Source organism: Physeter macrocephalus, chromosome 4 (assembly GCF_002837175.3).
Source record: "Physeter macrocephalus isolate SW-GA chromosome 4, ASM283717v5, whole genome shotgun sequence".
Classification (NCBI taxonomy): domain Eukaryota; kingdom Metazoa; phylum Chordata; class Mammalia; order Artiodactyla; family Physeteridae; genus Physeter; species Physeter macrocephalus.
Window position 1 is genome coordinate 100,456,180 of NC_041217.1, and position 24,213 is coordinate 100,480,392.

The window sequence follows — 24,213 nt, forward strand, 5'->3', positions numbered from 1 at the left end:
ATGGGCTTGGGTCCCAGAGGCAAGACAGATATGGATTCAAACCCTAGTTATGCCACTAACTAACTATGCGCCCTCTCTAAGCCTCGGTTTCCTCATCTATAAATTGGAGATAACTATTTCAGGGGGCTGCAGTTAAAACTCAAAACTGATCCAATGCAGGGAAAGTGCTGAGCACACGACTAGCCACACAGTGAGTGCCAGGAGGCCATGGCTACTGTTGTCGCTATCAGCTGGTGACCTCCAGTGGTGCTCTATGCTCACGCCTGACAAATCCAACCTCTTCTGTGCAAGCTCTCCTAATCATCAAGTCAAAGTACCTCCCCATACCAAGACTCCTCTTTTCTGAACTTCACAGTCCTCATTCCAGCACATGTTGTTCTTTAAACATCTCATGCAAGTGCCTCATGATTTTCCTCATTCCCCACACTAGCTTGTCAGCTCCTTGAAGGCCTGGCTTGCTTTATATTGACTCTGTTTCACCACAGTCCCCTCCCCCATTACACCTGGTTCAAATGGCTTGAATACAGCATAAACAAATAGATGTTGGATAAATAAATGTGTGAGGTGTACACACATAATATTTTCAGCTATCTACACATTTGGTATTTATGATGTAGAGAGACAAGTAATGAAAAATGATGAGATGTGTGATTTCATCCCCCACCCTGCAAGTGAATTACCGTGTAGCCTTAGGCTGGGTGTCGACAAATGTGGCAACTGCCACCAGCCTCCCTCCCAGGACCAGTGAAGACGGATTAGGCTTTTAAGCAGCAATGCTGAAACACAGCCGGCTACTTGATCTTAAGTAAAGAAGAGCATCTGGGTTCTGTTGGTAACAAATGGATCTCATTCTCTTCTAGCATTTCCCAGCTCCTTTTGCACAAAACTAGCAAAATAAAAAATAAGCCTCAACTCTTATAAATCTGATTTCCAGAGAAAATCTTTCCGTGCCAGGAAATTTTTCAAGAGGCCAATCTAAATTCCTTCTCTCACTTTGAGCTCACTTTCCTTTGTCTACTGCCAAATGAGATCAACAATAGCTTTGACTACCATTATACACCAATTATCTTTATTCTTACAAATCTTTATTTCACTCTGCTTTCCAGTAGCTGATTTAGACTAGAGGTGACCTTTCCCTCCCCACCAATATTCACATCACTTCTTTCTTTCTTCTCCAATCTTCCTTCTCTTCTTTCTCAATCTCCTAACCCTTAGGCCTCCCAGTGGTGCCCACATCAGCTGGCAGCGCCTAGTCCTGTAGGAGTCACCCCATGTTAAAGCTGCTCCGACAGCTGGTTTAGGCCCAGGCCTAGTGCACGGACACCATGAACAGAATCCAGAAGACCTATCCCTGTTTGCAACACTGATTCACTATGAGCTGGATCCTCGAGGCTAGCTGAGGCTTTCTGTGATTCAGGGACAATCATTCCCACTGTAAATCTGTTATAAGGATTCCTCCCCTTTATAATGGTAATTATAGTGTGATTAATACTAACACTACTTAGGATCTTGGAAACATTTTGAACTCCCCAAAGAAAAGGTACTGGGCTAATATAAGGTGCTGAAACTTCAGAATGCAGCAAATACATCCCTTAGGATAAGAGGGCAGAGAAAACAAACATGAACATGGTATGAGACAGTGGCTTTCAAACATGTTCAAGCAGCAGAGCCTGTCTTCAAATGAAACCTTCAGTGGAATCTCACTCCTAAACCAGATAAAAGTGGAGCTGCTCTGGTTGCAAGGCAGGGGTGGGTGCTGGTGGTGGTGGTGGTGCTGGTGCTGGTGGTGCTGGTGCTGGTGTTGCTGGTGGTGGTGCTGGTGGTCCTGGTGGTGTTGCTGGTGCTGGTGGTGGTGATGGTGCTGGTACTGGTGCTGGTGGTGGTAGTGGTGCTGGTACTGGTGCTGGTGCTGGTGGTGGTGCTGCTGGTGGTGGTGGTGGTGGTGCTGGTGGTGCTTGTGGTGGTGGCGGTGGTGGTGCTGGTGCTGGTGTTGCTGGTGGTGGTGGTGGTGGTGTTGCTGGTGGTGGTGGTGGTGGTGGTGCTATGGGCCCAGAACCCACGTTTCCTCCTCCTCACCCATTTCTTTCCCCTCCTGAGTGGTGGTCCCTGCAGCACCCATAGGGAGCCCCTAGGCTTCCATGGGGCAGTGAAGGAGGGACATGGAAAGAACCTGAATTTACATAATACAATGAGGGCACTGCAACTCAACCTTCAGTTCTTAAAGGGCCATGTGGCCAACATATTAGTATATCAATGGTCCCAATGCTTTTGTCTTTCTCGTCTGTCTATATGTTTCTTAGCTTGATTTTCAGGTACGTATATTTTTATCACAGTACTTTTTTGTAATGCATCTCAAAATCTTTGTGGAATAAGTTGGTATCTGGATATGTGCACAGAGTTCTAGGAGAGAGAGGCTGGCATGTTGCATTGTGACAAGACACTCATAGAGTTTGGCCTGACTTTGCTACAGGACCCACCATTCTGAAGGTGCTGTGGTATTTTACTGTGTTTTATACATGCTGGCTTGAAGTGATCCAAGTGAAAACTAAATACACTCTAAAATGTATTCCAGGATTCTTAAGAACAGCCTTAAATATAGGGTTTTACTACAAGACGACTACAATCTCCCCTGAACAATGAAAGATATTCTTAATGCCACTTACAAGACATTAAACATAGATGGCCTAATTAGTCCCTTTACTTCTACTGGTATATTTATTAGGAAGAGGGGCAATAATAAGAAGTACTTTTCTAAGTGAGACAAAGTATAAAACAGCCTGCTGACTTATGAAAATAATGCTTTGTGTAAACTTTACTAAGGGTTATTAAAATTTCCTAAATTATCTACAGAAAAATAAAACAGATATTTAAATTTCCATCAGTTTGAAAGACTCAGGAAAAAAAAAATCTGAAATTCAAACAATCACAGTATGCAATTTTTCTGATTTTCAAAGGAGTATTTATAGCTTGAAAGGGAAAGACTGGCAAAATATATAAAAATTAGGGAGGCAATTCTTTTCCTATTTCAGGAAAATTATAGTTCTTAGAGAAGACATTGAAAATTAGCTCTCAGCTGATACACATGCCTTGTGTTAGAGTTTCTAAAGCCCCCTCCTCTTTTTATTTCTGAAAAGAGAGACACATTTCTTTCAGAATTTGAAGAATGGCATTAATGACCTAAAGTTCTAAGGTAAAGGTCTGCAAACTACAGCTGAGGAACCAGATCCATCAGACACAGAGTGCTTCCCTCTGGCCAGAGCTAAGAATAATTGTCACATTTTAAAAATAGCTGGAAAAATTCAAAAGAAGAAGAATATTTCTTGACACATGAAAAATACAAAATTCAGGTTTCAGTGCTCATAGGTAAAGTTTTACTGGAACACAGTCGGGCCCATCCAGTTACATCTTGCCTATGGCTGTTTCTTGCTGCTGCGGCAGAGCTGAGTAGTCATGACCCAAAGTGAACGACCCCAAAGCTGAAAACTTTTACACAATCTGGCCTTTACAGAAAAACTGGCCAACCCCTGACCTAAGAGATGATGCCCACTGGCAGGCCCCTCCGTGTGTCCCTGGGGCACGCGGCAGGAGACATACCTGGTTGAAATGGCACAGGCATTTGTCAAGACACCGGAAGCAGCATCGGGACACACAACTCGACCAGGCACCGTGCTGCTGGGGTCAGGTTAAGAATGAAAGGATCAGTGTCAGAAACAACACAGGAAAGAGGTAAGCAGGCAGTTTCTGTGAACATACCGTGTTCCTACTTGGAGACCCACGTACCTGGGGAAGCACTGCAGCGGTTCTCACTCGGTAGAGAAGTTCTTCTATTCTGTACATGCTACTCCTACTACTAATTATTATCATTACTACTACTGATGAGCAAGGTTTCTCTCCTGTGGGCTTACCTGTTAGGACTGCTGTTGACTTCAGCAGAAAGGGAAATGGGTTAGTCCATATTTACTAGCAAAGGTGAACTAGACCTCCTGGTTCTAGTAAAAAAAAAAAAAAAAAAAAGAATCTCTTCCCTCTTCACCTTCCCCTAAGTGTCTTCAATTATAAACTCTGCTTTTTCAAACCAAAGTCTGTATTCATGAAAAATTCACATCCCTGAGACAATAAAACTAATGCACTGTAGATACTAGTTACGTGTCCACATAAAAAAAGAGTCAGGTTTAATTTTTTTGGAAATACATCCTATAGTGAGACTTTCAGGGCTAAATTTTTAGGGATAAATTAGTCCTTCGAAATATAACTTGAACTTGTGTATAACTCAGGAATGAATAATTTAACGAAACTTGTTGGGGGAAGGGGTGATTGAATGTGCCCAGACCCAGGGTGGAGGATCCCTGAAAACAATCCTGAAATAGTTCTCTTTGAGGACCCCAGGAATAACTCAGCCTTACATGGACATTTTCCTGTCCCAATGTTAATTCAATTGGATGAAATTTGACCTGGATACTTTTCAGCCTGGCCATGGCTGTAAATAAGTCACTTAACGTAAGAAGGGTCTCACAGTGGCCGTGTGAAATGTTTAAATTGTAGGTACAGTATGGGGCTGTAAGGCTGCTGAGGAAGACCATTTTTTTAACCTAAGAAAGGACACATTCTCCAACAGTGACACCACTAAAAGGGAGTTTGGCCCCTTAGTCCTTATGGGATCTGGCGAGTGAGAAATAACCTTTTAGACCTCTGCCAGAGAGGATGACCCACTAACTTCTCTTTCAGATTTATGGAGGCTCTTTCCCCAAAGAATTTAAGGTGTCTAGCTCTAGGGGAGATAGCTATTCCCCTACTGCTCATTAATTTGTATCTATTACTAATGCATACATATACCTATAATACCTAAATATGAATAATTTAATATATATAAACTATATGAATATATTTAAAATAAAAAAGCTGCTCTGTTCTTCAAGAAATCCTTCTCCCAAGTTTCCTAAGATTGAAGGATCAGTTTCAAAATGCAAGAGCCGGAGTAGCTTGATTTGTCCTGGATGGGCAAATACTTCTTCAAGTCACAGACATGTAGCTAAGCAGTACTTCAACAGAAATACAAGAAAATACTCTAATCAGGGGCAACGGCTTAGCATGCATTTCAAGATGAGGAAGCTAGATAATTTTATGCGAAATTCAATCAATTGTTCGTAATTAATATACTAATCTTAAATCTTGATTACAGACTTAAATATCAACAATTCAATTTCTGCTTAAAAGAGCAAACAAAAACAATTCTAAAGTATAATTATGAACCCACATGTAAAACTTCTCCAATTAACTAAAAGCACATACGTATACCCAAAAGGTTGGACTCAGGTACGTTTGAGAAACTCTGACCAAGTCACCAATGCTGAGGTGGGGATGGGGTCGAGATTAACATTGTGTGAGAACAGAAAAGTTGGGGAAAATACAACCTTCCCTTGTTTGGCAGGCCAGAAATACCATGAGAGCAGCTGTTTTCCTGGTGTTTTGGTTTCCACTGCCATTCATAACCAAATGTGCATGGAAATAAAAACCAGGGAGGAGAAAAACCCCCAGGCACAAAAGCCCCACAGTTTTCTGTCTTTTGAGCTGAGATTGAGGTCAGCTTGCCCATTTCTAACTATCAAGCACGTTCAAACATTATTCTTATCTTATAGTGTATTTTTCTTTCTTTAAAAAATAAAGCATGATAAATGTCCGTAAAAACGTGCTTAAATTGCATCTTAAGAATTCCTTCCATTTGTTCAGCATTTAAATAAGAAGGAAAACCAGCAAACTCAGAGCTATGCCCTCTCCACCCCACCTCTGCCACCACATTGGAGAAAATCCAACAAACAAAGCTATGAACAAAACAGGGACGGGGACAAAAAGACTGCTGGGGGTGGGGGGATGGGACCTGAAGAACACTGGAGCTTTCTGAACAGCCACTGGCACAGGTCACATTCCTGTCCCGGGACCCAGTGTAGTTTTCCAGCGATTAACTTTTCTGTAACCCAAACACGGAGCGCACTCTGTTTTAGGGTGCTGCCTTACCTTCTCTTTCAGAGTGTTATAGATGTACATGAGAACGGCTCTTGGAATCCTCACCACAGTGATTAAAAATGACCCTTTGACAACTGTTCCCTGATGGTAGCAGAAAAGAATGGAGAGAGATGAAAGGATCGGGCGATCAGGAGGGTCATTTTTATTTCTGGGAACAGGAGAAAAAAAAGACAGCATTTAAAAAACACTATTTAGAAAGAAACGAGAAACTTCTCTCTGGTTCAAATCATCTGTGGTACTAACAATTTAGAAAGCAGGGACGCCATCCGCATTTGGCAAAATTTTTACACTCCTTGGTAGCTAAGGTTAAATGATTTCTTGGACGAAGTTAATTCCTTTTGGTGGCGCTCAATGTTACAAACATGGAACAGAAAATTGAAAAAAAAATACTGATGAGTTAAACAAGTTTTCCTCTTTACCACGCCTACCACCTCCACCAATCCATTAAATTGCGTATTGATCCCATTTTCATTTTCAGAAGTTTAATTATATAATAATCCCCAAGGTTTAAATTACACACATGCATCTGTAAATATTGCCAGTATTAGCTCGGTGATTAAAATCACCACCAAATCACATGACCAGGATTGGCAGCCAGAGAGGAACCAGCTTACAGCGAAGGGAGGAAACGTTCTGGCTTTCAGACAGCTCCAAGCTCCTGAAACCCAGCTGATTTCTACTCTGCTCTGTAAAGGTCACTTCACTGTGAATCATTTACGGGACTTGTCATGACACAGCTCTCAAGAATGCAAAAGTCAGTTTCACAGGCAGGAAAAAAAGTGAAAAAGAACAGAATGGGCATATCCCCTACCCCAAACTGAAAGATAAAACACAGGAGGGAGGGCTGATGCAACCCCTCCCCCGACACTCTGATGCCAGTTCTAGAAAATGAGGCCCTTTCCGAAAAGCTACTTCACTGATTCCAAGTGAAGCTTGCTTTCTTCATAATGGATTATTCTACAACTTGCTCTGGTTGCTAATAAGTCACTATGAATTAAGGTTTTGACAAGAATCTAGGTTTTGAGGGAAGAAAAGGAAATTGGCCAGAAATGTTTCAAGAGTTGGCAACAGCCATATTTTGCTGTTACTTAAATCATCCAGGAAGGAATAGAGAATATGAAAGTAATATTGGGAGCGGAATAACTGCAATCCAGTTGTGCCACAAAAAGGGCGATGTGTGTTTCAACTCAATATTGTTGAAAATAGGAAATACCAGGGAAGCTATTGCTGATATGAATTCATTTAGATCTGATAAACTAGAAAAGTAGCACAGCCAGGAAAATCTGACACATTTTTTTTCCTTTTCCTCATTCTTTTTTTTTAAAAGGAAGAATGTTTACTTTCCCATTTAGGAGATTTATGTGCCTTAGAACATATTATGGTGCTCAAGAGGGCATGCAGGGAGAAGAAGGCAGCACCTGCTTTCCATCTGGTAGGGAAACAAAGGATTCACAGGCCATTGTGAACAGGGCCTTGGGGGCTGGTCCTCCAGGTACTGAAGTTTGGGGTTAGGCATCCACTTTCTGAGGCTTTGCTGGGATGGGATTAACCATTTCAGGCAAAGGAGTGTCTGGACTGCCCTCATCCATGTTGCATCCAGGGCTTGGCTGGAAGATGTAGACATTCCAGAAGCTGGGTTACCACGTGAGAGAGAAAACCTGAAAAGAAGGTCAGCTTGTGGAGCCAGGAGTCACTCAATACCCGCCCTGAGAACTAAATGCCACCCCACAGGGAAAGGTCAACCAGTGGAGGGTCCTAGAGTCCCCACTTTCTCTCCCTAGACCTTTTTTCCATGTTCAAAGGTAACATCATCTTATCATCCCTCCTCCGCTATGCAAGTGGCTGGGGCCTTCATCTCTGTTACCTTCACAACCAGCAAAAACTGCCTTCAGGAAGAGGCTCTGATTACACCTGGTGAAGCTTACACTGAGACTTCACCATATTTTGAGAATTGGCGTTCGGGACTGCAGTGCAGCGAGGGGTGTACTGGGTAGCTCAGTGATGGGCTTGTGAGCATGCTAGGGTCTCCCGTCAGGCCTATGCCTCTGCCTCTAGGGAGTACTGCGTGCTGAGCATCTTCCACCGGGTTCTGTGGGTGGTGGCAGTAGGAAGACCCCGGGCAGTGTGAGAGAGCAGGAGACTTGAGGATGCGCCCCACACGCCTAGCTCCCCTACTTTTAAACTTGTGGCTGCTGAGTGCCAAAGGTGCCTGGCCCTGTGCAGTGGAGCCAGGGTCCCAGGACACTGCTTCAGCTCAAGTCACTGGGCAAAGCATTTAATGGTTCCATTCATCCAAGTCTGTAGCACCTCTGGGTCATGGTACGAAAGTGCTGTTTTGCAACTACTATTTGCTCGGACAGTAGAGCATAAGTCGAATCCAGCAACTTCGGGCTCCTAGAGGCACGTTTTAGCTCCGGTTAGATCCAGCCTAGTGCTCACTGAGAACTCTTCAACAGTATGGAAAATTCATTTTGTGCTACGGCTCCTGGACAAGGACCAGGCTGCACAGGATGGATGGCCTCCAATGCCAATCTGGTCCTGAGCAAAGGAGCATGGTGTGTCGCTGCAGAGACCTTGTCCTTTCCTGATACTTCTTTCAGCAAAACTACTGCAAGATGGGATTGTGATGACTGTGGGGAAGCTGTGAGATTCATCTTTCCAGTCTCAAAGAAAATGGAAGCTCTTTGCTATGAAGAACAGGTCCTTGGCAGCTCTTCTCAGGGTTAGGAAACTCATCTGTCTCCTACCTAAATTCCTTAGGCTCCGCTGTGATTCCACTTCCTCACTTCCTCCTCAGCAAATCCAAAGCAGCTGGAAACCATCTTTTGTATAGCTGCAAACGATGAAGTCATGCCTCATGCGTCCCTTCTCCAAACTGAGCGGTGCTGGTTCCTTCCTATCACACCTCAGCCACATCTTTATGGCTCTCAGTTGACCCCTCTTCAAGCAAATGGTTGTAAAAGGGAAATTACACAGGTTGCCCATGTCCTGGTACTTGATGGTCTTTGTATGAACTCTTCAGCCCTCGTACTGCTTAAATGAATGACAGAGATGAATGCACTCTGGCTATATTTAATTCTCACCCTGCGTGCAGGCTAGAACATGAGATTAAAGAATCGTGAGCCCACGGGCTTCCCTGGTGGCGCAGTGGTTGAGAGTCCGCCTGCTGATGCAGGGGATACGGGTTCGTGCCCCGGTCCAGCGGCTGGGCCCGTGAGCCATGGCTGCTGAGCCTGCCGGAGCCTGTGCTCCGCAACGGAGGGGCCACAACAGTGAGAGGCCCACGTACCGCAAAAAAAAAAAAAAAAAAAAAGAATTTTGAGCCCTGAGATAAGGAAAAACCTTGAGGTTTCAAAATTAGCACACAGTCAAAAAGAATTCAGAACTCTTTAATAAATGAAATAGTGGTGCTAAAAATAAATCAGCATGCATTTTACTTTGAATTAGTTTGTTTATTTTTATCAAATATATGAAATATCTTAAAAAGTCAAATAGTACTGCTAGGCATAACAGGAAAAACAACAGTTTTCTTTCCCCACCACTAATTTTCTCTCCCTGGAGGTAATATTTTAGCTGTTTCTTCTGGAACTCACCCTCAGACTTCTAAATTACTTGTTCTTACTGCTATTTCTTGATTTTTTTTTCAGGCTCAGAGACTGTCAACCGACTTCCCACCATGGCAGATGCAGGTTTCATTCTCCCACACAGCCTGAACTCCCCAACACACTCTTTTCCCACCCCTCTTCTTCTCAACATAATTACACTGAAGTTTTTAATGTTTTTTTCCCAGGTTTATTGAGATATAATTGACATATAACATTATGTAAGTCCAAGGTACACAATGTGTTGATTTGATCCACTTATATATTGAAAAATGATTACCACCGTAGCGTTAGCTAACACCTCCATCACCTCATATATTTAACTATTTCTTTTTTGTGGTGTGAACATTTAAGATCTACTCTTTTAGCAACTTTTAAGTATATAATACAGTCTTATTAAGCATAATCACCATGCTGTACATTAGATCCCCAGAACTTATTCATCTTCTATCTAGAAGTTTGTACCCTTTAACCAGTTATTTCCCCTTTCCCCTACCCTCAGCACCCGGTAACCACCATTCTACTCTGTTTCTGTGAATTCAGCTTTTTTAGATTCCACATATAAGTGATATCATCCAGTAACTGTTTTTCTGTGAATTATATCACTTAGCATAATGCCCTCAAGGTCCATCCATGTTGCTGCAAATGGCAGGATTTCCTTTCTTCTCATGGCTGAATAATATTCCATTATACATATCACATCATCTTTATCCATTCACCTTTCGATGGACACTTAGGTTTTTCCCATACCTTGGCTACTGTGAATAGTGCTGCAGTGAACATGGGAGTGAAGATATTTCTTCAAGATAATTTTTAAAATTTCCTTTGGACATACACACAAGAAGTGGGATTGCTGGATTGTATAGTAGTTCTGACTTTAATTTCTTGAGGAACCTCCATACTGTTATACTGTTTCCATAATTGCTGTACCAATTTACATGCCCACCAACAGTGCACAAGGGCTCCCTCTTTTCTACATCCTTGCCGACAGTTATCTCTTGTCTTTTTGATGATAGCCATTCTGACAGGTATAAGGTGATATCTCATTGTGGTTTTGATTTGCATTCCCTGATGATTAGTGATGTTGAGCACATTTTCATGTGCCTGTTGGTTATTTGTATGTCTTCTTTGGAAAAGAAGTTCAGTTCCTCTGCCCATTTATTAACTGGATTATTATTATTTTTTTTTTTTACTGTTGAGTTCTGTGAGTTCTTTATATATTTTGGTTTTTAACAGCTTATCAGACATACAATTTGCAAATATTTTCTCCCATTCCATGGGTTGCCCTTTCATTTTGTTGACTGGTTCTTTTACTGTGTAGAGATTTTCAGTTTGATGTAGTCTCACTAATTTTTGCTGTTGTTGCTTGTGCTTTTGGTATCATATTCAAAAAATCATTTCTAAGACTGATGTCAAGGAGCTTTTCCCTTATGTTTACTTCTAGGAGTTTTATGGTTTTAGTTCTTATGTTTTAAGTCTTTAAACCATTTTGAATTAACTTCTGTGAACAGTGTAATACAGGGGTTTAATTTTATTGTTCTTCATGGGGTTATCCAGTTTTTCCAGAACCATTTATTGAAGATATTATCCTTTCCCCTTTCTGGGATCTCAGGTCTCTTCTATTGATCTATGGGTATATTTTTATGCCAGTACCCTACTGTTCATATAGCACCATACAATACTATAGCTTTGTTGTATAGTTTGAAATCAGGAAGTATGATGCCTCCAGGTGTGTTCTTCTTTCTCAGGATGGTTTTGGCTATTTGGGATCTTTTGTGATTCCATATAAATTTTAGGATTCTTTTTCTATTTCTGTGGAAAATATACTTGAAATTTTGATAGGGAATGTATTAAATCTATAGATGGCTTTGGGTAATATGGATATTTTAACAATATTAATTCTTCTGATCCATGAACACAGGATGTATTTCCATTTGTGTGTGTCTTTCTTTCATCAGAGTCTTGTACTTTTCAGTAAACAGATCTTTCACCTCCTTAGTTAAATTTATTCCTAAATATTTTATTGTTTTTGATACTATTGTGAATAGGATTGTTTTATTTCTTTTTCAGATATTTTGTTGTTAGAGTATAGAAATGCACCCATTTTCTGTATGCTGATTTTGTATCCTGAAACTTTACTGAATTCATTGATTTAGTCTAACAGTTTTCTGATGAAGTTCTTTAGGATTTTCCATATATAAGATCATATCATCTGCAAACAAAGGCAATTTTACTTCTTCTTTTCTGATTTAGATGCATTTTCTCCCCCTTTTTCTTGCCTGATTGCTCTGGCTAGGTCTTGCTGTACTATGTTGAATAGAAATGGTAAGAGTGGGCACTCTTGTCTTGTTTCTGATCTTAGAGAAAAAACTTTCAATCTTTCACCACTATGTTTTAGTTAATGTTTAGGGCTTACATTATCAGTACATAAATAAAATAAAATCAGTACAGAAAAAAAAATACAACTGATCCAAACAGTGTATTCTGATTATATTTCCTTTTCTGTACAACTTTTGTTTTTTCCTTAAGTTAATAATGTTTCATATTTTTTATGTGCTTGGTTTTCCATGGACTTCACCAAATGCTTCACCAAAGTATAAATTTTTTCTCCACATATTCAAACAACACATCTGATATTCTCTCAGTTTGCTTTTTATTTTTTCTTGGAGACATCCCTCCTGGAGCCCACTGCTCTCCAGCTCCTCCTTGGACTCATTGTGCTCTATACCTGCTGACTAGCTACCCTCCTGGGGATTCCCTTCTTTTCTTCACTGTGTTGGAGCCTATTTCCTGAAACTCATGTTTTCCTCCCTGGCTTACTCATTAGTTTCAGTGGAGAAAGGATGTTGGGAGGAAATCTTTTGGGATGTTGTATGCCTGAACAGGACTTTATCCTCCTTTACCCTTGACTGATATTATGAGTAGGTCTACAATTCTAGGTTGGAAATAATCTTTCCTTAGAATTTTGGCAGCCTTGTCCTACTGTCTCCCTGTTTCAGAGTTGCTGTTGAACATCAGAACTCATTCTAGTTTTTTTAAAATTTAATTTTACTTTTTATCGAAGTACAGTTGATTTACAATATTAGTTTCAGGTGTACAACACAGTGATTCAATATTTTTAAAAATTATACTCCATTAAGGTTATTATAAAATATTGGCTGTATTCCCTGTGTTGTACAATATATCTTGTAACTTATTTATCTTATACATAGCAGTGTGTACCTCTTAATTCCCTATCCCTACCTTGACCCTCTCCACTTCCCTCTCCCAAATGGAAACCACTTGTTTGTTCTCTAAATCTGTAGGTCTGTTTCTGTTTTGTTATAGTCATTCATTTATTTTATTTTTTAGATTCCACATGTAAGTGATAACATATAGTATTTGTCTTTCTCTAATTTATTTCACTAAGTATAATCCCCTCCAGGTCCACCCATGTTGTTTCAAAATAGCAAAATCTCATTCTTTTTTACAGCTAATATTCTGCTGTATAAATATACCACACCTTCTTTATCCATTCATCTACTGATGGACACTTAGGTAGCTTCAATATCTTGGCTGTTGTAAATAATGCTGCCTGAACACTGGGGTGCATATATCTTTTGGAATCACTGTTTTCATTTTCTTTGGATGTATACCCAGCAGTGGAATTGTGGGATCATATGGTAGTTATATTTTTAGTTTTTAAGGAACTTCCATACTGTTCTCCATAGTGGCTGCAGCAATTTACATTCCCACCAACAGTGTACTTGGGTTCGCTTTTCTCCGTGTCCTTGCCAACATTGGATATTTGTTCTTTTGGAATCACTGTTTTCATTTTCTTTGGATGTAGACCCAGCAGTGGAATTGTGGGATCATATGGTAGTTCTATTTTTAGTTTTTAAGGAACTTCCATACTGTTCTCCATAGTGGCTGCACCAATTTACATTCCCACCAACAGTGTACTTGGGTTCGCTTTTCTCCGTGTCCTTGCCAACATTGGATATTTGTGGTCCTTTTGACAACAGCCATTGTGACAGGTGTGAGGTGATCTCTCATGGTCTTGATTTGCATTTCTCTGATGATTAGCAACGTTGGGCATCTTTTCATGTGCCTGTTGGCCATCTGTATGTCTTCTTTGGAAGAATATCTATTCAGGTCTTCTGCCCATTTTTAAATTGGGTTCTTTATTTTTTTTGATATTGAGTTGTATGACTTCTTTATATATTTTGGATATTAACTCCTTATTGGTCATATCATTTACAAATATCTTTCCCATTCAGTAGGTTGTCTTTTCTTTTTGCTGATGGTTTCCTTTGTTGTGCAAAAGCTTTTAAGTTTAATTTGTTTATTTTTGCTTTTGTTTCCTTTGCTTGAGGTGATAGATCCAAAAACTATTACTATGGCTTATGTCAAAGAGTGTTCTGCCTGTTTTCTTCTGGGAGTTTTATGGTTTCCAGTCTTACATTTAGGTCTGTAATCCTTTTTAGTTTATTTTGGTATACAGTATGCAAAAATGTTCTAATTTCATTCTTTTACATGTAGCTGTCCATTTCCTGGCATCACTTATTAAAGAGACTTTCTTTTCCCCATTGTATATTTTTGCTTCCTTTGTCATAAATTAATTGAACATAAGTGCATGAGTTTATTTCTGGGCTCTCTATTCTGTTCCGTTGATCTATGTGTCTGTTTTTATGCCACTGTAGCTTTGTAGTTTTGATTACTGTAGCTTTGTAGTACAGTCTGAAGTCAGGGAGTGTGAAACCTCCACCTTTGTTCTTTTTTTCAAGATTGCTCTGGTTATTCGGTGTCTTCTGTGGTTCCATATAAATTTTAGGATTATTTGTTTTTACTTCTTTGAAAAATGTCATGGGTATTTTGATCAGGATTGCATTAAATCTATAGATTGCTTTGGGTAGTATGGACATTTTTACAATATTAATTCTTTCAATCCATGAACACAGGATACCTTTCCATTTATTTGTTTCATTTTCAATTTCCTTCATCAAAGTTTTATAGTTTTCGGTATATAAGTCTTTTACCCATTCTAGTTCTTGATTTTGCCTGTGATCTGTTTTTCTCTGTAAAGCTTCTGGGATCTTCTCTTTACTCATGTCCTCCAGCTCTGGGAAATTTTGATAATTTCTTCCCTTCTTTTTTCTTTGTTCTCTATTTCTGAAACTCATATTAGTCAGATGTTGGGTGTCCTAAATTAGCCTCTGATTTTTTATCCTTTTTCTCCCGTTTTGCATCTCTTTATCTTTTGTTCTACCTTCTGAAAGAGTTCTTCAACTTTATATTTTAATCCCTCGATAGAAAAATATCACTTTGCAATCATATTTTTAACTACAAAGAGGTCTTTCTTGTTCTCTCAATATTCTTTTTTTTTTGATTCTTATTTTATGGAAGCAACATTTCTTGGTTCTTTCTGAGGACACTATAGTTGTCATTGTTGTAGTTTTCTTCTGCTGCCTGCATTGTCCCTATTTTCCCTAAGTTCTTTTTGTTTGTTTGTTTTGTTCATTTTGATCTTTTTCTTTCACTAGAGGCTTCTTCTAATGTTTAACAATCACTGGTTATCAGTTCACATTTAAGAGTGAGGCAATGAAAAGTGAATTAGAGGTTCTATATGAGGGTGACTGCTGACCGGTGAGTTCCACGACCTGGTTCAGAGTCAGAGAAACAGGCCATTTCATTGGGGGACACCCACATGGCACCATCTGTAGGTCCTTTCTTTGGGTTAGACAATTTCTCCAGAGAAGAATCTGATAATCTCCTGCCAAGGAAATATCAACCTGGCTGTCAACATCCTGGAGGCTAAGCTGTGGAGTGTGGGTTGGTAGTAGGTAGAATACTATTCAGTATTTAGACTTTCACTTGCTCCCCCTTCTTTCAGTGCAGAGCCTTGCCCCAGCCTCAGCTGTGCCAGATGCCCCACATCCAGACCCTCTCTGATGACTTCTCCAGAGAGCAAAGCTCCCGTCTTGTCTTCTGCTGGTGTGAAGGAGGGGCCCTGGGGCCCAACTGCTCCTTAGAAAGACCTTTAACTAATCTTTGGAAGCACATTTTACACTTGAAGTCCTGAGCCTCTCTAGGTTTTTGTGGCTCAAACCAGCCTCCTCTCCCACCGAATGCACAGAGATAGGGAGATATTCACTTCACTGGAAGTTAAATAAAAAGCTCTCATTGAAAATGCTTTGATTTTGTGGTACTAAAATAGCACAAAATCACTGCTGTCAGAGAGATATAACCTGCTGGCCAATTTGGTTAGAATAATCTCTGCTCCTCTACTCAGGAGTAAGCAGCACACACCACCCCCTCCAACGGCTCAAAGGTTCTCAATGCCAAGGGCTACAGCCCTTTGTGCATCCTATGGGCTCTCTAATGATGGAGGCTCCCAACAGCACCTCTGTAATAAAACCCACAGTACCCCTTATCATCAGGAGGTAATTGCTCAATGGCATGAATCATCCCTGGTTGACTTTCTTACCTCCATGAACCCTCATGTTTTTCTGCTCATTTAGGCTGAGAGATTAGAGGAGGATCAGCCCCATAGGAGTAAACTTCCTGTTCTGAGTCCAACCCTGTCATTCTACTGGCCGTGTTCTTCTTGCCTGTGGCTTTATCTTTGCCTCATGAGAGCAGCATACACAAAAGAGGTAAAGGGTTGAGATGTGTGTGTGTGTGTGTGTGTGTGTGTGTGTGTGTGTGTGTATGTGTGTGTGTCCTCAATTATTTTGATGAGGTAAAGGAGGATAAACACTTAAATAAGTATCATAGTGAACAGAGAAGTAAGTAATTAATTCACTAGCACTTAACTTGTGTGTGTGTGTGTGTGTGTGTGTGTGTGTGTGTGTATGTGTGTGTGTCCTCAATTATTTTGATGAGGTAAAGGAGGATAAACACTTAAATAAGTATCATAGTGAACAGAGAAGTAAGTAATTAATTCACTAGCACTTAACTATATGAACATGAATTATATTTTATAGTCATGTACAATTCCCTTAGGATTTAAAATTGTTTTTCAAGAAAACATTCTCCTCATTTTGCATAGGATGAAATGAAGCTCGCAGAATTTACTGAAGTGTGCTCCAAATAGATCAGTAATGTTTTTAAAGTTTGAAGTCAGTAAGAATGGATATTTATAGGAGAAATCAACCCTTTCTTTTGGATATCTTTCAATTCTAAGCGATACAAATACTTCCCTGTTGGGCTTCCTTCTGGATTTTCTAGCTTAAAGTAAAAGAGGTTGGAAATGTGACAGATTTAAGATATAACATTTCTTTTTACTACCAAATGAACATCCTTCCTAATTTTGAGCTTCGTCTTTTACTCTTGCCAATCCCTTTTGAGAGGTCATGTCAGAATTCCAAAATACCTTTTGAGATACACAACATGAAGCACATAGACAAATCAATAGGAATAACATGCTAGACCTACCTGTTGAAATAACATGTAACCACTGCCCCAGCTATAGTCATTTGCTGGCATGCAAGGATGAATTCACTAGTCCAGATGAGGCCAATTAAATGGTACCACCACATATACCGAATGCCCGAAAGAGGCTTATATTCCACTTGGCCGCCTTCGATGACCTGTGCAGCTCCTAAAGTTTAAAACACAAACATGCTTTATACCTATATTTTCCTAAGTATGGAAGAAGGTTCAACAGGCCATGCTTCCTCATACCTGGGCTTTGGCATTACACAAAACACAGATGCCAAATTAAAGTTTGAAATACCCACCATAATATAAGATCTTCATAGCAAAACTAAAAATTGAGAACACACATTTAACTTATGAATAATATTAACAGGGATAATTATGATGACTGGTTGGTAGGCAATTTGCAAGACACTTGACCTATACTCTAATACTCACCCCACTTTACAGATATGAAAACTGAGGTTTGGAGGAGTCAAGTGACTTTTGCAAAGTCTCATTGCTCATGACTAGTGGAGGGAGAATATAAACCTGGACACACTGGACTCTAAAACCCATGGTTTTTCTACCACAACACTTAGTGATGCAAGCAAAACTTATGTTGATGAAAGCGCACAAAGCCATTAGGACTCTGTTATAGAACCCCACTTCACCAAAAGTTTAGACTTAATAAAAGAGACAAGGATCTTCATTTTTTCAAAGGGATTCATTTCAGATTTCATTTCAAGAGCAAACTCTTCTAGGACATTTAAAATATCTACTGGGCCTCAGTGTTAAGCTTCTAGGTTCAAATCTCAGCTTCACCCCCTTTTGGGTAGCCTGGGGCAAGTTATTTGGCCTCTTGGAGTTTTAGTATCATTATCTGTAATACCCATATGCTGGTGGTAGTTCAAGAGAGAGTAGAGTGGGATTACCTGGTCAGTGCTGGCCCAAAGAAATATCACTACATAAGTGATAATGATTTTTATTATTATTATTAAATTTCAGGAGCACAACACTGTATTAAACTGAGGCCAGTGAGGTAACCCAAGCAATGCTCTGCCATTCACTGGTTATACCCTGCTTTATTTGCTCTCATCTAAAGAAGCCTTTGAATTAGCTCTGCAATTCAATTCAATTCCATTTGGATCTAGTAAAACCAAATCCCAGCTCTGCAACAGCGTTTGATCTCTAGATGTCCTCTGCTGTGTATTTTAAATAAACTACTGTAAGAAAGAAGATGGCATTTCGGTCTTTGGCAAAACCTACAACTTGAAGAACATTTAAAGATAGTTTCATATTTCCTTTCACAGCTGTAAATTGCTTTTAGGTTCATAATTCATGTGTCTTTAGACATTCACAATAGGGTCTGTGCAAAGGAAGTGGGAGAAGATAATCATGCTGTAGAGCAAACTAATTCCACAGACTAAGGCTGGTCTTAGTAACTCACGCTCTGTGTTCTGCTGAACAAGAGTCACATTGTGAGAAATAGTGGAGCGGCTTGGTTTACAGAGAGAAGTTAATATTTTATTGAACACTGGGCTCATTCTGGCTTGGAAGCAATCTCTGATTCAGGTAAGGCACTGATAAATGCTTATGCTTTTCCAAAATGGGTGTGTTTCAGAAAAGCATTCTCAATCCCAAAGGAGGTGACCCCTCACAACTAACAAGCACGTGTAGGTAGATCAGGTGAGTGGAGACTTGGAGAGCCCCTCCTGGAATAGCAGAAGTGATGGGGCCAGTCAGCATGCACACTGATGCCCCGACAAGGTCACCAGTGATGGGGACAGACTCCAGTTTGCAAGAACAGGTCTACATCACACATGGTTCGGGGGTGGACGAAGTTTCCAAAGAACAGGAGGGATGATTTCCTTGACAGACAAAAGGCAAGTAAGTACAAAGGCCCTGGGTGCTAAGGGGGGATCGTCTCTCCTTGGGGCTGCCCTGTGCTGCCAGTGGCACATTCACATACATCCCAGCTTGGCACACTGATGGCAACAGTCAGCAAGTAGAGAATGGCTGAAGGGATAAATCATGATCCACGCAGGCCTTCACACCCTTGGCATTCTGCACAGAAGCAGAATTCATAAATTATTCTTGACTGGCTACTTGTTTTTGAACATCTTTACTGAAGCCATCATCTATTTATTTTTCTGGTTCCATTATAGCAGACTATTTAAAGGTTTTCCTTTAGGACAGGGTTTTTCAACCTCTCAACATAGCAACTGGCACTTTGGGTCAGATAATTCTTTGTTAGGGGTGGGAGGGATGGAGGCCTGTCCTGTGCATTGGTAGGATGTTTAGCAGCTTCCATGACCTCTACTCATTAGATGCCAGGAGCTTCTTCCCTCCCCTCCTCCAGTTATGACAACCCAAAATGTCTCCAAACATTGCCAAATGCCATGTGGGGGACAGAACTGCTGCTTGAGAACCACTGCTTTAAGCAAACATTCTCTGAAGAATCAGGCGCTCTGGCTTCAGGAAGAAGCTTAGGGTGGGGCAGGCGTGTTTTTGCGCGCAGGACTGCCCTCTCCTGGATGGCTGGGTCGGTGCAGGCAAGAGCCTCTCATCAAAATACCAGTTGCTTGGTTACTAAGGACCATGACAATATAGCTACCACTAAGTGTAGCTAACGGGCATGGGAACTGGATCCCAAGATAAGATTGATCTAGGGGGATGGTGGTGGAAAGGACACTGAACTGGAAGAGGGCTTGGTTCCAATCTCAGCTTTGACGTTTGTGATAAGCAACCTGGGCCTCCGTTCTCTTATTGTAAAGATGAAGAGGGAAGACAAGATGAACTCCAGGGCAGTAGTTATACAGTTTGAGAGTCACGCAGGCTAAGATTCACATCTCTGCTCTGTCTCCTAATGGCTGACCAACCTCAGGCAAGTTATGAGGTTGTGGGACATTTTAAAATCTCTGTTTCATCATCTGTAATCTGAAGACACTAATACCACTCCCTTATTGATTCCATCTAGTCTCACGGCTCTAAAAGCCATATACACAGCTGTTAAGAGGATTAAACAGGTAGCTGCTTAGAACAGTGAGTACAATATAAGGTTAGCTATAGTTGAGGTATAAGTAGATATGATTCCAGTTCTGAAATGAGCAAATATTTATTTAGCATATACTGCATGCTAGAATTATGCTGGACATTAGTTATCAGGGGAAAAAATGAAAAAGGCAAACACAAAAATCAGAAAGAAGATATCATCAGAGTGAATATCACATTTGCTACATGAGTTTGTTCATCTCCCCTTCTTCTGGACTGTTTATAATCACTCCCCCAACCTCTAACAGCTTTTTCCCACCCTCACGCTCAGTCAGTGGCCTCACTTCCGGTTTCTCTGAGAAAACTGAAGCAATCGGAAAATCTCTGCTAGCACCTACCCCCATCTCTACCCCTTATCAGCATGTGTCCATAATCGGACCCCCGCTTAACATGATAAATGGTCTGTGATCCTAAGGCCAACCCCTGCACTAGATCCCCTTTCTTACCTACTTGAAGATATCACTCCAGAAATTTTCCCTCTCTTTCTTTTTATTTTTTAAAGTTTTTTGGTTTTTTTTTTTTTTTTTTTGGCCAATCCCATAGCATGTGGGATCTTAGCTCCCTGGCCAGGGATCGAACACACGCCTCCTGCATTGGAAGGCAGAGTCTCAACCACTGGACCCCTGGGGAAGTCCCTCCCTCTCTTTCTTGCTTCATCAGAATATTCCTCTCTACTGAATCATTTTTAATCACGTCACATATTTAAAAAAAAACACCCTACTTTCTGACTCCCTTTCCTCCTCCAGCTTCCTTTCTATTCCTCTGTTCCTATGTACAGCCAAACTTCTGTCTCTCATTCTTTCCAATTCTTTTGTCTCCGCCTTTCTCTTAAACTGCTCTAATCCTGACCCATCCCCCCCACTTCTCTGAAACTGCTTTGTTTCGCTTCCATGTTGCTGACTTCAATGGTCAATCCTTAGTTCTTATCTGATTTATCAGCAGCACTTGACACATTGAACCCTTCACCCCAATTCCAGGACAGCACATTTTTCTCCTCCTGCCCACTGGCTGCTCCCTTTCAGTTTCCTTTCCTTATTCTTCCTCATCTCCAAGACCTCTTAACATTGACATGCTCCAACACACAGTCCTTGAATTTCTTTTCTATCTACACTCATTCAAATCTCATGGTTTTAAATACTATTCATGTGTTCCCCAATTCCCAAATGAGATCTCTAGCTGGCCCTCTCCAGAAACTTCAGACTCAAACAGCTAACTCCCTACTTGACATCTCCATCCAGCCGTCTAAAAGGCATCTCAATCAACACAACTAAAAAAGAACTTCTGCTCTTCCCCGAAAACGCTCCAAAGTCTTGTCCCATCTCGGCTGATGGCCATCCCATCTTCCAGTTGCTCAAGCTAAAAAACCTCAGTTTTATCCCCAACTCCTCTTTCTTTCACACTCTTCATCTAATATCAGGAAATCCTTCAGAATCTGATATGTCACACCATGTCCACCATTACAACCCTGTTTTAAGCCACCATCACCTCCTCCCTGGAGCACTGCCATGAAAATGTAAGTCAGATCATGCCGCTATGCTGCTTAAAATGCTGTAATGACTTCCCATTTCAGAAACAAAGTTCCTATAATGGCCTACAATGCCCCAGGATCTGACCCTGTGCTTTCTCTGACACTCACCTGAACCTTTCTCTCCCTCGATCGGGCCACTCTCACTGAATGGGCCTCCTTGCTGTGTCCCCAGCACCTCTCCCTCTTGCGGTTCCCTTTGCCTAGACTATTTTCCCTTCCTTTGCATAGTCTCATGGCTCTGCCCTCACCTCCTTCAAATGTTTGCTCACAAATTATCTTCTCAACAAGGCCCTCCCCAATCACTAACTTCAAAATTGGACCCCCCTCCTTAAGCATTTCCTATTACTTTTCTCTGCTTTATTTTTCTCCTTACCACTTATCAACTTTTAATATACTATAAAATTCACTTACTCATTTAATGCCAATCTCCCTCTAGCTTCCAAACTAGAAAGAGAGCTGTATTTCCAGCATCTGTAACAGGGTCTGATATAATAAATGTTCAATAAATATTTGTTGAATGAATGATTGTATGAATGAATGAACCAACCTTCCTCAAGTAATACATCCTATCACAGAGATTCGAGACAACTTTCTAGAAGTCTTCCTAGAGATCATCATTATAGCCTGGAGGAAATGCATCATGCAGCTAGCTATAAGTCTGGGTATGATAAGCAAGCTTTAAAGCACTTTGAAAGACTGAGGTGATATTGATATCATATTAATGATCAATGTAAATGGCAGTTTCTCAAGGGAGGCAGTCCAGTTGGCTGGGATAATTTCCCAAAGGATGCAGGCCCGACTTAAAAGGGTTCTATATTCTGGCACATTCTGTGCACTTGGCCTCTTCCAGCAAACTGGCTCAGTGTCCTGCTGACACCCATCCTGCCTGCGCCTCCTGCTGGCTTAGCTTCTGCTCTGACAGCACGAGGACTGGGGCAAAAGAGAAGAAAATCTCATTGACAGCGCAGCTGTGGTTCACCTAGTTCTTTCTGTGTATACATCTCATTTAACACAACATTGATGTGAATTCACTTACTGACTCAGCACACACTTACTGAACTCACTCAAGGGCTGTGCACTGACCATCGAGACAGAAAGAGAAAGACACATTCCAGGCCCTCCAGATGTTCATTCTCTTGAGGGAAGACAACACACAAGTCATTATCTTGCATTATTGTTTTTTATAGACCTTATCGCTACCTGACATAATCTATTTACTTATTTATGCTCTCTTTCCCCACTCACTAGTACCTTTATCTGGTTCACTGCTGTATCTCAGTACCCAAGCCACATAGCAGGCATTTGATGAATATCTGTTGAAAGAATGAAGACTATAAAAAATGCAGGGAAAAATGAAGAAGCAATATCTAAGTATGCCTGGGCAATTTATAGGAGATTTTCCAAGAAATAGATTACTCAAAACAAATCTTGAATAATGACTAGTTTTCCATGAAGTTTGGGGGAAAAAGTTGGGGTGAAAGTTAGGAAGAGGAGCAGATTCTAGACAAAGACCACAGCAGGTGCAAAGGTACCTAGATGTTCATGGAGATTGTTTTCCCTCACACTTCCCCACAGGGACCATAAACTTCTGAAAAGCAGGAGCTGTTTAACATTTCTCCTGAGCAATCTCCCTTCCCCCTGTTCCTAGGACAGAACTGGGCCACTAGGAAACTTTTGTGAAATAACTTCAATTATCTTCTAGATCTCTGATAACTTAAAAAAGGACAATTTTCTTTTAGACTGTGTTCTCAAATATACCATGCAGAGCAGAGAATAAACCACAAAGCTGAAGGTAGTACTAGACATTCTCTAGTTGACATTAGTTCCTAATATAAGGAACACATACTGTCCCTTATTTGCAGAGCAAAGCTCTGGTCCCATCGCAGCCTCCTAACACCATTATGAGGCAGCCTGGGGAAAGCACCATTTTTCCACTGTATAAAAGGAAAACAGGAAGCCCAGAGGATTAACATACAAGGAAGGCCAGAGCCATCCTGGATCCCAGGTCCCTTGATGGGAGACCCTCTGTCTGACCTTGCTGCCTCCTTTCCAAGCATGGTCCTTTGCCTTTAAGCATGCTGAGCACATGCCTGCGATGACCTCTTCTAACTGCAGTACCACTGGGAGAGAAAGCCCCCCCCACCCTTCCCCAAATGGGCCTCTTTCTTCTACTGTTCCGACTCTGGGGTATCCCAACCACCTTATGGTAACTGGGGGTCATCAGATCAGCTGGGCTCTTTCCAACCTGCCAACTGCACCTACTGGATTCCCAAGGTTATTTCCGTTTTCCTGTAACTACTATTTTCACTGGATTTAGTAGTCACTGTCACATTGCTGGTGGCAGACAAGTCCCAACTGACTATTTACTGTCATTACTGAGGGCCTGGTTATGCTCCACTGGAACAATCCTCACACAAGCCAGAGTTTGTCAACTAGTTACGAGACTGATTAACAGTCACTAGAGAAATAGCTCATCAAAAAAATGGCAAAAAATGATCAACTTAAAGTTCACTTTTTCTGCATTTTCTTTTCTTTTTTACACATTAAAATATTAACTCATTCAATCATCTGACACAATAAAAGTCTTACAGTATTTACCCACTGAGGACA

The 24,213-nt window shown here is 40.9% G+C and overlaps 1 protein-coding gene across 1 annotated transcript in view; it reads right to left on the reverse strand.

The window, feature by feature from the left end:
• The window catches only part of SLC44A3 (solute carrier family 44 member 3), a 93,352-nt gene that overhangs the window by 21,324 nt on the left and 47,815 nt on the right, over positions 1-24,213 (reverse strand). The window contains exons 10-12 of the mRNA XM_007111412.3: positions 17,040-17,205; positions 6,013-6,169; positions 3,595-3,672 (exon numbers count right to left, since the gene is read on the reverse strand). Of these exons, the coding sequence (XP_007111474.1) occupies positions 3,595-3,672; positions 6,013-6,169; positions 17,040-17,205 (401 nt within the window). The remainder of the gene's footprint in view (positions 1-3,594; positions 3,673-6,012; positions 6,170-17,039; positions 17,206-24,213) is intronic.